The sequence below is a fragment of the Notamacropus eugenii genome, chromosome 4, assembly GCF_028372415.1.
Source record: "Notamacropus eugenii isolate mMacEug1 chromosome 4, mMacEug1.pri_v2, whole genome shotgun sequence".
Taxonomy (NCBI): Eukaryota; Metazoa; Chordata; class Mammalia; order Diprotodontia; family Macropodidae; genus Notamacropus; species Notamacropus eugenii.
The window spans coordinates 66343904-66359903 of record NC_092875.1 but is presented as its reverse complement, the minus strand read 5'-3'; the positions used below and the strand labels follow the sequence as shown (position 1 = coordinate 66359903).

General features: G+C 40.1%; 1 protein-coding gene across 6 annotated transcripts in view; it reads right to left on the bottom strand.

Annotated features, from left to right (window-relative positions):
- LOC140499749 (semaphorin-4E-like) overlaps positions 1–16000 on the bottom strand; it is a 55350-nt gene that overhangs the window by 35361 nt on the left and 3989 nt on the right. For 4 of the 6 annotated variants that reach the window (XM_072601589.1, XM_072601588.1, XM_072601591.1 and 1 more), the window contains 2 exons: positions 13991–14165; positions 10607–10749 (listed from right to left, as the gene is read on the bottom strand). The exons of 1 other annotated variant lie outside the window; for it this stretch is intronic. In XM_072601589.1, the coding sequence (XP_072457690.1) occupies positions 10607–10749; positions 13991–14096 (249 nt within the window). In that variant the 5' untranslated portion in view covers positions 14097–14165. The remainder of the gene's footprint in view (positions 1–10606; positions 10750–13990; positions 14166–16000) is intronic. One more of the 6 variants, XM_072601592.1, reaches the window with a different exon arrangement.

The window sequence follows — 16000 nt, the reverse complement described above, 5'->3', positions numbered from 1 at the left end:
GGAGGCTACTGGAGTTTAGTATGGAGTCATACGGGGTGAGAAGAGGCAGGCTGCCCCATCAGCAGGCTATTTTAATAGTCCAGGAATGAAGCGATGAGGGCCTGCACCAGAGCAGCGTCAGTGTCAGAGAAGAGATGGGAATGCATTCAAGAGATGTTGTGAATCAACAAGACTTGGCAATACATGGGATGTGGAGGACTGAGAGTGAGAAGCTGGAGAATGATACTTAGGTTGTGGGCCTGGGGGAACGGGAGGATGGTAATAATTTCCACAGGAATAAGGAAGTTTGGAAGGGAAGAGGGTTTTGGGGAAAAGATGATTAATTCCATTTTAGGCATGCTGAGTTTAAGCTATCAACAGGACATAGGCAGCTGAAGATGTGAGACTGGAGGTCAGGAAAGAGATTACACATGTATAAATAGATTTGATAATCATCAGCAGAGAGCTAATAACTAAATCCACGAGAGGTAATGAAATCACCAAGTGAAGCAGTCTAGAGGGAGAAGAGAAGAGGGCACTGGACACAACCTGGGAGGACATCCACAGTTAATGGGTATGATCCGGATAACGGTCCTACAAAGGAGACTGAGAAAAAGCTATCTGAGCAGTATGAAGATAATTAGTGGGAATAGATGGGTAGGAGGGTTTTTTGAGGATGGGGAGACTTTGTAGGAACTAGGGAAGCAGTCAGTAGGTAGGGAGAGATTGAGAAAAGTGAGAATGGACATGACAGTACAAGTAATCTGTTTGACAAGATGGGATAGAATGGGATCCCTTGGGTTTGTCTTGGCAAGAAAGGCCACCTCATCATGTGGGACAGGGGTGAAGGAACAGAGAGTGGCAGAAGGCCTTTGGGTGATGTGATATGAGGAGAAGAGAAGAGGGGGCTCTCAGCAAGTGGCTTTGTTTGGTTTTTAAGACAAAATACTCAGCTGAGAGGGGAAGCTGTAGGAGGTCTGAGGAGGAATTAAAAAGGTTTCTAAGGACTGTCATGTTAAGTAGGATGAGTTGATAAGGAAGGTATAGTAAGATTGCCTCACAACAGCTATTGCCCAGTTGAGGGAGTGTTAACATACTCATCAAGGTTTGTAATTTTCTCCACTGTGCCCCCCCCAGTGTAGAATAGTAGGCTGGGATGTGCTAGGCACCTAGTAGAAATCTTATGGTTGGCAGAAACTGCTAGAAATTGTCGTTGGCTAGATAGTTTTTGAGAAAGAGGAGTTACCTCCATGCTGTGACAAGTTATCAGGAGGTTGTTAACATATTTTTGTAGCATTTTGCAGTTTATGAAATATTTTCCTTGTCATGGCCTTGTAGGATTACCAGTATGAGTATGTTAATTTCACTCAACTTCACAAAGGCTTAGAAAGGGTCAATGACTCATTGATTAGGTATTACAGACAGGAAGTGTCAAATAGAACTTGGGTCTTCTGATCCCAACTCTATGTTCTTTCCACTACATGAGGCTGACTTCATTTTTTCATTCTATTTTTAATAAATAGAGGAAAGAGAAAATTAAGACTAAGAGAAGTTTAACAACTTTTCCATTATCTCCCAAATGGAATCAATAAATCAATCACTACGTGGGAGGCACTGTGCATACAACTACAAAGAATAAAATATTCTCAAGGACTATAAATTCTAATGGGGAATTCAAGCATATATGTAAATATATATAGTATATACCTGTATGTGTGTGTATATCAATGAATAAATACTAAGTAGGGAAATGCAAGGTAGTTAGGGAAGGATGTCAACTAGAAGTTGGAAAGGAATTAGGAAAGGCTTCATGCCTTCCTGCTGTGATTAGCTCTAATTTATCCTGTATATATGTATTTTTACAGTTGTTTTCACATTGTCTCCCCCATTAGTTTGTGTGTAAGTTTCTTAAAGGCAGTGGCTGTTTTGTCTTTTGTCTTTCTTTGAATGCCTAGCACTTAGCATGGGGCAGCTAGGTGGTGCAGTGGATAGAGCACCAGTGAAGGAGTCAGGAGGACCTGAGCTCAAATCTCACCTCAGGTACTTGACACTCACTAGCTGTGTGACCTTGGGCAAGTCACTTAACCGCAACTGCCTCATCCTGGGTCACCTCCAGTAATCCTGAGGAATATCTGGTCACAGGATTCAGATGGCTCCGGAGGAGAAGTGAGGCTGGTGACCTGCACAGCCCTCCCTCCCTCAAAACAAAGTCAAGTGCAAGTCACGTCATAGTTTCTCTGATGGCATGGTCTTCTTCGGTAATGAAGGACGAACACAACACAGCACTTAGCGTAGACCCCAGCAAACAGCAGGCACTTGATTCTAAACTCCAAAATTAGAGACTGGTGTGGTTGGTACTGATACTAGAAAAGGTTAACCTCTGAGTGGGTGGGGAGACTTTCCTTCATGGTGGTATTGTTTCTCGGGTAATTAATGTAAAAGAATCAAAAGTAATTTCTCTGCACAGCTCATTCTGGTTATCAGTAGATGTATGCCCCTGTCAGTGATACAGCCTTACCTAGGGCTGGTAATATTACTGCTATCTTTGTCCTAGAGACTTCTATCCTTTAATTTTACTACAAAAAAACAACCAAGAAGGTAAACAGCAGCTTTTAAAAAATCCACTGCAGCAATGCAACCACGAAGAAGCCTCCGTGTATGACTTTTTAGGGCCAAATTACCACGAAGAAGCCTCCATGTATGACTTTTTAGGGCCAAATTACCACGAAGAAGCCTCCGTGTATGACTTTTTAGGGCCAAATTACCACTATGCTTGGCACAGATGTCTGCTCCTCTACAGTCTTCTTCTCCCTTAAACTACAAGTGATCTCTTTTCACCCTTTGTCTTCAAATACCAGAACATTTTGTTCCCCTCCCATGCACTTGTCATTCTACTTTTGCTTGTGATGAAATGTATTGTAATGTATACCCACTCCCTCCCCATTAGACTACGGGCCCCTTGAGGGTAGGTATCAGGACTCTGCACAGAGTAAACACTTAATATTTGATGAATAAGAGTCAGAACTAGAAGGAACTAATCCATCTCTCATTTTATAGATAAAACTAAGGACCAGATGGTGAGTGAAAGGTTAGTGTGTGTGTGTGTGTGTGTGTGTGTGTGTGTGTGTGTGTGTGTGTGTGTGTGTGTGTGTGTGTGTGTAAAACATCAGAAGCCTAAAATTTTTACCTACTAAAAAGCATTTTAATATTTCAACAAATTTGTGATTTCCTCTATGTCCATACAGGCAGCACAGTACCGGTGGAAATCACTGGATTTTAACTTAGAGAATCTTGAATCTTAACCTCTGTCATGTAGGGAAACTGACTTCTCCTTTCTGGGCCTCAACTTGCTTATCTATAAAATAAGTGGATTAGATACCATGATCTCTACAAATCCAAAGAAGCAGTGTGGTGCAGTGGAAATAATTCTGGATTGGAAATTTGATAACCTGAGCTCAATCACTGACTACTGACAGGATTTAGGGAGGCTGCTGAACTCCTTGGGATCTCAGTTTCTCCATCTGTCAATCAAAGGAGTCAGACTAGATGTCCTCCAAGGTCCTTTCCAGCTCTAAAGCTATGATACTTTCAGAGGTACAGATTGTGACACATCTATACAAACTTCCTCTATACGTCTTGTAACATTTCACAAGTTATCACTGCAATATTATTTCAATCTGTTTTCACTGATTCTTAAAAGACCAGTCCCAATCTCCTTTTCTGATCATTAATTTTTTTAGAATACAGTCTCCTTGTTTTATGCCTTAATTGATATCACTAACCAAAGGACTTTAAATGTTATATCTGTGGCTGAATTTAGGTGCTCTTAACATGAATTATATACAATCTTATATGGCCAGTCAATAAACATTTATTAAGCACCTAGTATGTACCAGGTACTGTGCTAGGCACTTTACCAATATTATCTCATTCTATTCTCACAACAACTGTACGAGGTGGTGCTATTATCTCCATTTACAGCTGTGGAAATTGAGGACAATAGATGTCAAATGACATAGTAAGGGATCATACAACTAGTGTCTGAAACCAATTTGTCTTTCTGACCCTAGGCCCAGCACTGTGCAACCTTGCTGGGGGAGAGAGGCATAAGACGTAAGAAGGAATGTGTGAGGGTGGGAAGTTATAAAGAGCTTGGAATGGCAAACAGATGATTTTATATTTATATCTGATCCTGGGGCTACTAGCGAGCCAATGAATTTACTGAGCATGGCGGTGATATGATTAGATCTGTGCTTTAGGAAGATCACTGATAAGTGCATTGAGATGGACTGGAGTGGAGTGAGACCTGGGCAGGCAAACCTACCAACAGAAGAGGATCCAGGAAAAGAGAAGAAGGAGGCAACTTGTTGTAAGGGAGCCTTTAAAGATTGCTTTGTTTTCCTGCATCATTTTTTTTTTTAGTAAAGAAACAATTAACACAGCAAGCTTTTGTAGATTTATTGACTAAAGACAAATACTCAAACTAACAGAACACTATATTTGAAGTCAGTCTGTGATGATAAATCAATTATTAAAAGTCTTTTTGTTCTTTCTCATATTTCACTGAGGATATCCTCAATATATGGGTAGATCATACTCACTGGGATTTTGTAGAGATGGGAAAGTAGGGATATGAATCAGTAATTATTGATACCCTCTTGATCAACTTTTTGATAGATTCTTTTTCCAATGTTATCTTTTCCACTTTTACATATATTAAAAATTGATCTCTTAATGTTTTCTTCATTTTGTTGCCTCCTGTATGAATTTATTTTTTATGTGCTTCGTGTGATCCACCTGCCCCTTTGTCTTTTTGGCCATTTCTACTTCCTTGTATAATATCCTAGGAACTCCCATCTTAGAATTAAAATATGGCGTCACTTTTGTTGAAAAATTTACTGTAGAAATGCTGGCAAATCTATAAACAGAATTACAGTTTTAGGGTTGGATGGGACCTTCCATGTCATCAACCCCAATCCTCTTATTTTACAAATGAAGTGAGGTTCAGAGTCACACAACCATTTAAGTATCTGAGCTAAGATTCAAACCTAGCTGTTCCTGAGCACTAGACTTAAGAGGCAGCTAGGTGGTGTAGTGGATAGAGTGCTGAGTCTATAGTTGGGAAGTCTTCTGGGATCTTCTGGGTACCGTGGGATATACTAGGCATAAATACAAGCAAACAACACAGCTCCTACCCTCAAAGAACTTACATTCGACCTCAGAAAGATAAGATCTAAAAAAGAACTGGAAGGGTGGAGGGGGAAGGGTAAACCTGTTTGTAAGGAAATGAAGAAATCCAGACAGTAAATCAAGCCCAGAATAAGAAAAAGCTTCTATTCTGACATAGTTTGTCTAAGGAGTCTCACCTTAGAGTTGTCTTTGAAAGGTTGGAGAAGGTGGACTCTGCAACGTACACAGGTGTAAACAGCACCTTTTATCAGTATTCATAAATGAAATTTAATTTGTTTTTAAATGCATCTATTGAACACTGTCATAAAGAGCACTATTTTTATCCAAAAAATAAAGAAAACTTAAACTCAACTGAGATTAAATTATTAAATTCACTATAATTTACTTAAAATACAAACTAAAAATGAGGCACAAAATACCAGTTTGGGGAGACATCAAGGTTTGGCACCCCTTTGTTTGTAAGTCTATAAATGGCTGAGCTCACAGACAGTCCTTCTCAAGCTCATTACTGTTCTTCTGGACAGCTCAGATTTGGCATACATTTAAATTCTCAGAAGCTTCAGATGTAGGAGGCTGTTATCTGGGTTATGTGGGCTTGGACTTGGTACTTTCTACCAATTAATTTATGCATGAAACACATTATTTCATTTATCATGTTTTTTCATGGTCGGTGACCTGCCCAGTGCTAATGCTAATAATTATACTTGAGAATGACCTTGAAGAAGCTACTGTTATATTAACAGGGGGAAAGGAAGGGAGAAAGTCTGAGCAATTAGGAAAAGTTACAAAACTGCCATTAAACTTTTACAGGAAAGTTAAGAGGTTATAAGCACTTATGATCATTTTCAAGGAAAACTATTAACTCAAAGTGCAAGCATAAAGGGTTACTTTTATACATTAGGATTTATATACACTATACTTAATTCCTGTTTCTTTAACACAGAAAGATGATCTCCAAAAATAGAGGTTGCAGTGGCAAACTCAACACACATACAACAGTTAATATAAACAACATACAATAAGTAACCAAATAATCTACAAAGGGAAACCTTACACATAAAAGCAGAAATTCAGACACCAACAACACCTCAGCCATGAGGAGGGTCTCTGCAGTCACATGAGGCCAGTCAGAACAAACATAAACAAATGTATGTTATCTAATTTCAATGCCGACTCTAAGGCAACTCTTTTATTCCTATCCAATTCTCTATCATTCTCCAGACTCCTTGTCTTGTTCAGAATGGAAATATAGTAGATCCCATTACTGGATCCCATTACTAAGCAGCATGAAAACTTTCACCCTCCTTCTAGAGAAGGCGAGTTTTCACCTTCGTAAGTAGCTGGGTTGCCCTCCACGGCTGGAGGATCATCACATTATTGCCAGACTTAGCACAGATGATCCATTGGCTTCAGTGCTTATGCAGTTCAGATCCTCAAACTCGAGGGATCCAACAGCATCTCCAGCAGTAGGGACTGGTCCTTTGTTTTCATAGAGGACAAACAACATCATGATGTTGAGGGTCAGGATACAGTGTGTTTGGTTGGCTGGGGCTGATCAGTCCAATAGGATTTCAGAAAGCTCCATCACAGGTCAGGACAAGCAGTCTGTTAGAACATTTGAGATGGAGATGTCTCTGGATTTGTGCAGCTCACATTTCCTTTGTGCTACTGGGATTCTGCTTTGATGCAGACATCCCATACTGGGCAATCCTGTGCCAGCATCTCCCATGTCTCACAACTGATACTAAAGTTATTCAGAGAAACCTTGAGAGTGTCCTCATACCATTTGTTCTGGTCACTGTAACACTTGCCTTGTGCAAGTTCTCCATTGAAGTCCTTCAGGTAAGAGTGCATTTGGCATTTGGATTATGTGACCAGCCCATGAGAGTTGCACTCTCTACAGAAGAGTTTGAATGCTTGGCATTTCATCTCAAGAGAGGACCTTCGTATCCAGCATCTTCTCTTGTCATGTGATCTTCAGAATCTTCCTAAGACAATTCAAATGGAAGTGATTCAGTTTCCTGGAGTGGTGCTGGTAGGCCATCCAGGTTTCACAGACATACAATGAGATCAGCACAGTGATTCTGCAAAGCTTCAGTTTGGTAGTCAGTCTAACACCTTTTCTCTCCCACACTCTCTTTTGGAGCCTCCCAAATGCTGAGGGTCATCTTTAAGGATGAAGGACAGCAACAATAGCTAGCTCTGGCAATGCAACCTCATCATCTGTGTAGACATCCCTGGAAAACAGGCTGCCAAGGGAAGTGGACTTGGCCGTGGCAGTCACAATTCCTCCATCTGCCATAGCCAGCGGTTCCATGTATGCAGAGTATGATGCTGACTGATGGAGACCCTGTCTTCTTGTTACTGGTTTTCAGACCAAAATTAGCACAAGCAGCAGAGAATCAATCAGTCTCAACCTCAGAGGCTGCATTGAGTGCACAATCATCTGCCAACAAAAAGTCACGAACCAACCCATCCTCCACTTTGGTCTTGGCTTTTAGCCTTTTCAAATTAAAGATACAGCACGTATAGCAGCCACACCCTGGTAAAACCACCTCAGCAGACAGGCTAAACCAGGTTGAGGGTGACAGGCCTCAAACCTGTCAGTGAGCAACTGGGATGTCTACCCCAAATATGTGAAGACTTCCTCCGGTGGAATGGGTAGATGAGAACAACTTGTTCCAATGGGAGTAAAGGCAACTGAAGCAGATACTTAGAGTTCATTCAGACACCACACCCTGAGGCCACTGCCAGTTCTCTTGACTTTTTTCTTGCCATTGGACTTTGATGACTGATGACTTTGATGATGTATGCTGACATCTACAGATGTCAGTAATGGTGAATCATTCTAGTGATTAGTCTACAGAGGCTGAGTCTCTCTGTACTTAAGCTATTCTGATTATTGGATAGTAGATGTTATCTGTTACCAGCACCCTTCCTGAACCCTTTCCAACTTGTGTCTCTTTGGCATGGCCTTTGAGAATCCAGATTCCTTCCCAAGGTTTAGTGAACTATTGGGGTTTTGCATCCACAAAAATTTACAGAAGAGAACCCATCCAAAACACAAGTGAATTCTTGATTCTCCTGAGAGGGTTAACTTAATCTCCCTAATTCTCACCTGGTATATATACATAAACATTTGATCTAGTTTAAGCAAAGCATAACGAAGAGAATAAATGTAGTGGGGGGGGGGGAATCAATTATTTCTGAATCAAACAGAACTTATTGATCTTCTGTTTTTAGGTATATCATGTCACTATTTGAATGCCTTGGAATGGATAACTCAGAAAGGACCATGTTTTCTGGTCATTAGCATTATGGAATTATAATGGTGAAAGTGGTCCTTATAGATGGTGTAGTAGAAAGAACACTGGATTTACAGCCAGAAATATGACTGTTCAAATAGAGTCCCAAGCCTCTATTTAAGTTCCAGCTAGGTGGTGCAATGGAAGAACCCAGGCTTTGGAATCAGGAAGACCTGAGTTCAAATCTGACCTCCAGACACTTAACTAGCTGTGTGATCTTGGGCAAGTCATTTAATCTCTGCTTGCCCCAGTTTCTTCTATTATAAAAGGGGTGCAATTGCAGCAGCTACCTTGAAGGGTGATTGTGAAGATCAAATGAGATAATATTTGTAAAGTATTCAGCATCATGCCTGTCATGTGGTACGCCCCATATAAACGTTCTTCCTTTGCCCCTTCCTAGCTATACTATTTACTAGCTATGATGCCTTAACAAAACATTTTACCTCTTTATGCCTTGGTTTCTTCATCTGTAAAAAAAGAAAAATTATCTGCACAACTACTTCCCAGGGTCATTGTGAGGATCAGGTATGCAATATAAATGGCAGCGATTACATTACTCAATGATGTGATCAGAATTCCCTTCACAAATTTAGATTGCTGCCCCTTTTTTGTGTTAGTCCTAGTGAGTTTCTTTAACTGAAAAAATTCATCACCTGGTGGCCAACGTTAAGGTGATGAGCTTCACTGTACCTGGCTCTGCTGGTATTTATGACACAGTTTTTCCAACTGGGTGAGGCTTATCAGAGTTTACGCTCCATTTGCAAAGCTACTGCAAACCTAGAGTGTTTGCCAAGGTATGTCCCAGTGGGGCATCAGAGGAGTAGAGGATTATTTTTACTATTATTATTGCCTCGTGCTATCAGTAGGCAGTTATTAGGAGCTTACCCTGTGCCAGGCTCTGTGCTAAGCACTGGGGCTACAAAGAAAGGCAAAAAACAGTCACTGCCCTCAAGGCACATGCATTCTAATGGGAGAGTGAGCGTGTAAACAATTAGATGCATGACTTCATGAAATAAGGAGGAAGTTGAAATTGAAGTGGTGAGGCTGTTTGTCCACAGCCACCCAAAGAGCGGGAGACAGCAGGGATGAGCTCTTTCTGCTGCATCAGAGAACCACTTCATGACACTACTCCATATTGGACTTTGAGGGGTTAAAAGTCAGTCAGAGATCAATGCTGTCAGAGGGTATAATGGGCATCTAGCTGGTGACTTGCAGAATGGTCAGTACTTCAGACAGCTTTCAAGAAACAAGGGGAATGGTGTGACTACAACTCAGGGAAAATCTACAAGGTACCTTGGCACCACAGACATTTATGAAGGCCATTCCATCCTCAAGGCAATGTAATGGGTCCATCCCTAACTATTCTGAAAATAAAGTGAGAATAACCTGCCAATGTAGGTCAAATGTTAGAGCTGGAGAGGACCTAAATGAGCCTCTCCTCTAATCTCTTCATTCTTTTAGATGAGAAAGGGAGGAGATTTACCCAAAATTATATAGTGAATAAACAGTGCTACAGAGATACAATATTATACAGTGGGTGGGTGGGGTGGGTACTAACTCTAGTTTATAGGTGAACAGAGCCTTCTGCTAAAGAACAGTTGACATTTTTCAAGGTATATAATTTATGTTTTCCACTAAAGATCTCCTTAGGTGCCTCCTTATGCTAATGAGGTGACTCTATAATTTTGAAAATTAAGCCAGTTCAACATAAACTCTAAAATGTCCTACTAAATTAGAAAGGCACCAAATTTAGACCCAGAAACAGACTCTTTGCCTATCATCTGAAAAATTCAGAGTGCATCATCACCAGAGATTTAGTTACCAGGGCTGGTTTTGGGTTTTTATTTTTTTGACTAAAGCAATTCAAGAATACTACTTACTAACGTATGAAGCAAGGGATATTTGCATTGTTGGAGGGAATACTCATATTGACAAAATATTAGCCCCTTATAATACTGAAGTATGATTTATAATCTAAATGTCTACTAATAAGCTATATTTTAAGAGGGTTGTGTTGTACCTGACTCTCTACCCCACTTCCCAATCAAGTTCAACTTAATTCAAACAAAGGGAGCCTAAGTGAAGACACCTAGAAAAAAAAAAATAAGGTTAGAAATACTTAACTAACTTACACTGTCCACTTCTCTAGTGATGTCATTCATGTCAACAGCAAAGACAGCTTCCCTGGCACCAACAAATAAGGTGTCAGTTTCTTTATTCACTAAGAGTGTTGAAAAATTGGAGAATCCTGATCTTCCAAATTCTTTGCTATCACCTAAAACAATAAAATTTAGAATTCTCCAATGAGATGAAAATTCAAAAGAATTGAGTCACTGATTTTTTCTCCTAAATCAGTATCCTATTTTAAAAGTCCATTTCTGACAGAAGGCAGAGTTGAACTCTGTCTTCTATTGCCAGTTCTGCAGACAGCAACTGAAAATCATTACCAATAGTGGAGAGCTTCACTTTGAAAAGAAATTCCTGCCGAAACATGATAAATGACTCCAGTGCAAAGCAGAAAAGAGCTGTGAACAATGGACAAGAAGATTCTAAATGTGCTTTCCCTTTATTAGCATTTCTGAAAGGCTGCATGTGACAAGTTCAGTCCAAAAAAGAAATATGAACTCAAAATAAAAATATTTTCCTCTTAGCTATTACTGCATTTCTCATTTAAATAAGAAGACTGCCCTCATTTTTCAATTTCTAGCCTGTCTTTAGTATTTCTCATATTTTGTTACTGAATCTGCTATCCACACAGAAACATATCATTTAAAAATATACTTTTGTCCTTTCAAGAATTTCCTTTTCTGAGGAATACAGGTATACTTTATTTTAAAGAAAGCTGATAGGAAAATTAAAAATGAAACAAATTATGGTATTATAAACTTAAAATTATTTTCCCTAATAAATAGGTTTCTTAAGTAGGTATTCTGCTGAAATTAAACATTTGTTTTCAAATTATGAATTACTTGACCCAGAATGAGAGAAAAAACAGTATCAAAATTTTAATTATTAGTAAGATAAGGCAGCTCAGTCTGATGGAGATGGTGCTGTCCTTGGAGTCAAAAAGGCCTGATTCTGAATCCCGCTCCTGACTCCTACCACATGGGTGACTCACTTTCTTCATCTATAAATTGGAGACAATAACACCTGCTATATACCTCATAGTACTGTTATAGGGTATTACGTGTCATTATTTAAACACAGACTTATTATTACCAATTGAAAATCAGTTTGAAATAGTTAATGAAATTGAGATAATTCCTAAATTTATTATGTAAATCCCCAAAGGAAAGGCTTTAGAACAAGACTGATCAGGGTTGGACAGGTCCTAATAAAAGAGAACACAGAACATAAGTGACAGACCCTTAGAACATAGAACATCGTAGCTGGAAGGACCCTAGGAAGGAATGGAACAAGCATTTATTAAGCATCTACTTTGGACCTTGCAAATATCATCTCATTTGATCCTTAAAATAACCCTGGGCAATGAGTGCTATTTTTATCCCCATTTTAAAATTAAGAAAACTGAGGTAGATAGCTTAAATGACCAGTGTCTGAGGACACATTTGAATGCACATTGAACTTCCTGACTCCAATTCTAGTACTCTGTCCACTGCATCACTTGGTTACTTCTGGGTCCCAGATCATCTAATCCAAATTCTTCACCTTACAGATGGAGATATTAAGGCTAAGAAAGGTCAAATGGATGTCAATGGAAAAGTTGGATTCAATTTATAAAAATCACATTCACATTTTAAGTATCAGGAATAGTTCTAAAGTGTGAAGTGAGGCATGCTAGTATAACCTAAGTCTGGTCAGCCTTCCCTAACTTCTGAGGTCAGCTTGCTGGAGCAACAGGTATGATGATTAGAAATGGTAGGTGATGCAGGTGATAAGAAAACTCCACATATGAAAAGTCAAACTTATAAAACAAAAATATTAGAGGATAATTCACTATGCTAAAGAATACACTAAGAAAATTCAAACTTCCCTAGTTTACTCAAAAGTGTAACTTGGAGTGAGAAAATTGAGAGATGTAGGTTTAAGCCTAGCTTGGCTGTTTTCTCGATAACACTGAACATGTTATCTGGCTTCCTCCAAAAATCCCTGCACCATCCACATCCACCTCGCAGGACTGTTGTGAGCAGGGCACTTTGTAAAGCGCACATTGCTACAAAAATGAAGTTACTGCCCTTTACCAAATTTCACTATTTGTGAGTAAAGGACTAGAATGGGCTTCTGGGAAAAGGGCCTGGGGGAAGTGGGAAGAATAGTCTAACTGAAAATAATTAGTGTGCAAAAAACCCTAAAACAGTATTAGCCTTAGCAGGTGATACAATAAGATCTTACTAATCTGAACAAACTAGGTGAAGGGGAACATTTTTAAGCACAGAATTGGTTTTTGAAGGGGAGTTTTTACATTTCTTTAATATGAAGAGTAATTCTTAACAGTATTACTGAATAAGACATTCTGTCAAGCTTACTCTGATGAAAAGGAACTTATCTGTAATTGGCATCATCCCTTGCATATAGTTATAATCCTTCAAATCTGTTCAGTAGGTGAAATATACTCCCCTGCATCTTGTTTAACACCACATAATTACAGAAATTTTGAACATCAAGTTCAATTCCCCTATTTTAAAGACAGGGAAAACTAAGGCCCAAAGAATCAAAGTAACTACTTTGCCTACTAAGATCACAGAATTTTAGACAGGGAAGAGATTTTAAGACATTGTCATTCTAGTTAAATGCCCTTAATTTTACAGACAAGGAAGCTGAGGCTCAGAGAGGTTAAATGATTTGCCCAAACTCACAGGATCTTAGGATTTCAGAACTGACCTTGGAAATCATTTCATTTAACACCCCCACCCCCCAAAAATTAAAAAAAAGTTTTATTGATACCTTTTGTTTTTCTATCAGTGTCCATGTTCCCTACCCCCACTCCTTACCCTCTTGCCCATAAAATGACCCTTTTGTAACAAAGAAAAATAGCTTAAAACAAAGCCACCTGGCACAGTGATTACACCTAATGGCACCTACCCTACTCTCAGCTTTCATGTGTTTCGTCATCTTCATTCCTGGCTTTTAGAGATGAGAAAACTGGGGCCCAGAGAGATGAAGGGCTGGGCGCAAGGACACGGAAAATGGAAATGACAGCACCCATCAATGGAGGCCATCTCACTTCAAGTTCAGGCTCTTCCTATTATTCTTTTTTTTTCTTCCTACTATTCTACTACTAAGTAACTCAGAGGCAGAGTGAAGGGCAGAACCTTAGACTCAAACATACAGGATGTCTGGGCCATCTACATACATAGCTCCACATTCTTTATCACCAGCAGGTGCAGTCACTGAACGGCAATGCCTGAAGGTGACCCTCTCCTCACTGGACAACGCTGGGACGCATTGGAGGTACTGCATCTGCTAACGTGTTTGACCCCCTCACAGCTACTTTAACTAGTTCAGCAACAACCACTTTATGATAAAGGAAGTCCAGTTACAAGTAGGTCACTTACTTTGATACTTTATGGTTTTTCTGGGAATGCAGTTGCGAGGATTTGCTTCCATCTGTTGGAGTAATTCACAAAAAGCAAAGGAAAGGAAAGCAGCCCAAATGTTCATTTTCAAATGTCCAGCTCCAACAAAACTTCCCCAGACTTTGTTCTTGGACCGTGACTATCCTGTCAAAATCTCAAAAGCAGACATACGGCAATTTTAACTACTTCTATAAAGTTGAGAGCAATAGAAAATAGTCCTCTTGCTCCCCCACTTCCTCTGAAAATAATGGCTTTTAGCAACATTCGTCAGGCGTGTCCTAAAAACTGAAAGTAGTTTTAAACAATGGCCTTGTTACACAAATCCTCTGACAAAGGCTTCATCTGGGCACAATTAAGAATCTCTTTACATTTCTCTCCAATAGAGATGCTGTGTTTAGACCTCTTCATCAAACAGCTATCCAGCTGTGGTGAATTTGTTTTTGTCTAGAAATGGCATCTTCTGGCAAAACATAGAGCAGCCTCTTGCCAGAATCCTTTTTCTATTCAGTGGGAACTGTTCATGAATTTGACACAACTATCTATCTCAGAAAGTTGTTATGCAGATCAAATCAAATTCACTTCAACAAGCACTGATTAAGCCCCTACTACATAGTAGGTAAGACAAAAATGAAATAATCCCTGCTTTTAGGGAGTTTAAAGGGGTTGAAGGCAGGGGAAATTCACTACAAAATGTACAACCAAAAGCGGTATCAAGTCTACCCAAAAGAACTTGGAGAGGAGTAGAGCTAGGAGGAGTCAGGAACAGCATTACTGGGGATGCTCCAAGGATCAGAGAGGGATCAGAGGTAAAGGTGAGAGGCAATAGGAAAATGTACTTCAGATGGTGGGGGGTACAGGGGTGCCACTTATGCAAAGGAAAAGAGGCAGCAGATGGAATGTTGTGTGCAGGGAAGAGCCAGCTGAGCAGTTTGTTAGGAGTGCTGTGCAATCACACTGAGAAGGTGGGGAGAGCTTTGTATCTGACGCAATGAGGATGGAACAACGGCTAGGAAGAAAAAGCCCACCCTCTTCACCTTGGCTTTTGGGCCCTCCTCTCATTGGGCCTCCATACATCACCACTATTCTCTTTATAGATCTCCTGATAAATAACCCCTGAAGCTCCTGGGGCCTCAGTGGGTGGACTAGTGGCTCTCCCTGTCCACTGCCCATCACACTGGCCTCCTAGACCTAACTGAAATGTCACCTCCTAAACTGTCCTTCCCTGATACCACTGCCTGGAGATAACCATTCCCTTTTCTGGACACAGTACCTTTAACTACTCTTAGCACCTATACTCCTACTCCAGTGGGTATGTTATAATTCAATGTGATCCAAAAGACCACTAAGTGCCACTGAGTCTAAGGCACAGGGTAGCTGAAGGGCACAGTGGATAGAGTGCTGGACCTGGAGTCAGGAAGACCTAAATTCAAATTCAGCCTCAGACACTCACAAGCTGTGTGAACCTGGCCAGGTCACTCAAACAGCCTCAGTTTCTTCATCTGTAAAATGAAAGTATTAATAACACCTATCTCCTACAGTTGTTGTGAGGACCCAGTGAGATATCTGTAAAAGTGCTTAGTATGGTGCTGGGCATGTAGCAGGCACCATATAAATGTCAGTTATTATCATTAGTGCTAGGGGCACAAAGTTAAAACTGAAAAGTCCCTGGCTTCAAGGAGCAAATGCCTTCCTGGGGGATAAGACTGCTTAGGAATTAAGGGTCTTACTGGGGAAGATTATTGTGGAACGTGAATAAAGGAAGGGTTGGTGAGAGGAGATACTAAAGGGGAGGTCTTATCATGACCTGTCCTTCCGATTATACTCAAAGCTCCAGGACAGGAGCTCTCTCCACCTAAATCTCCTTGGTATCCTCCACAGTCCCTGGTGCAAAGAAGACCCTTGAGAAACATTTGTTGAATGAATACACGAAAGCAAAAAGCGAATACAGCCCAAACAGTGTAGTGTTACAGTGGAAAGGGCCCTCTGCCC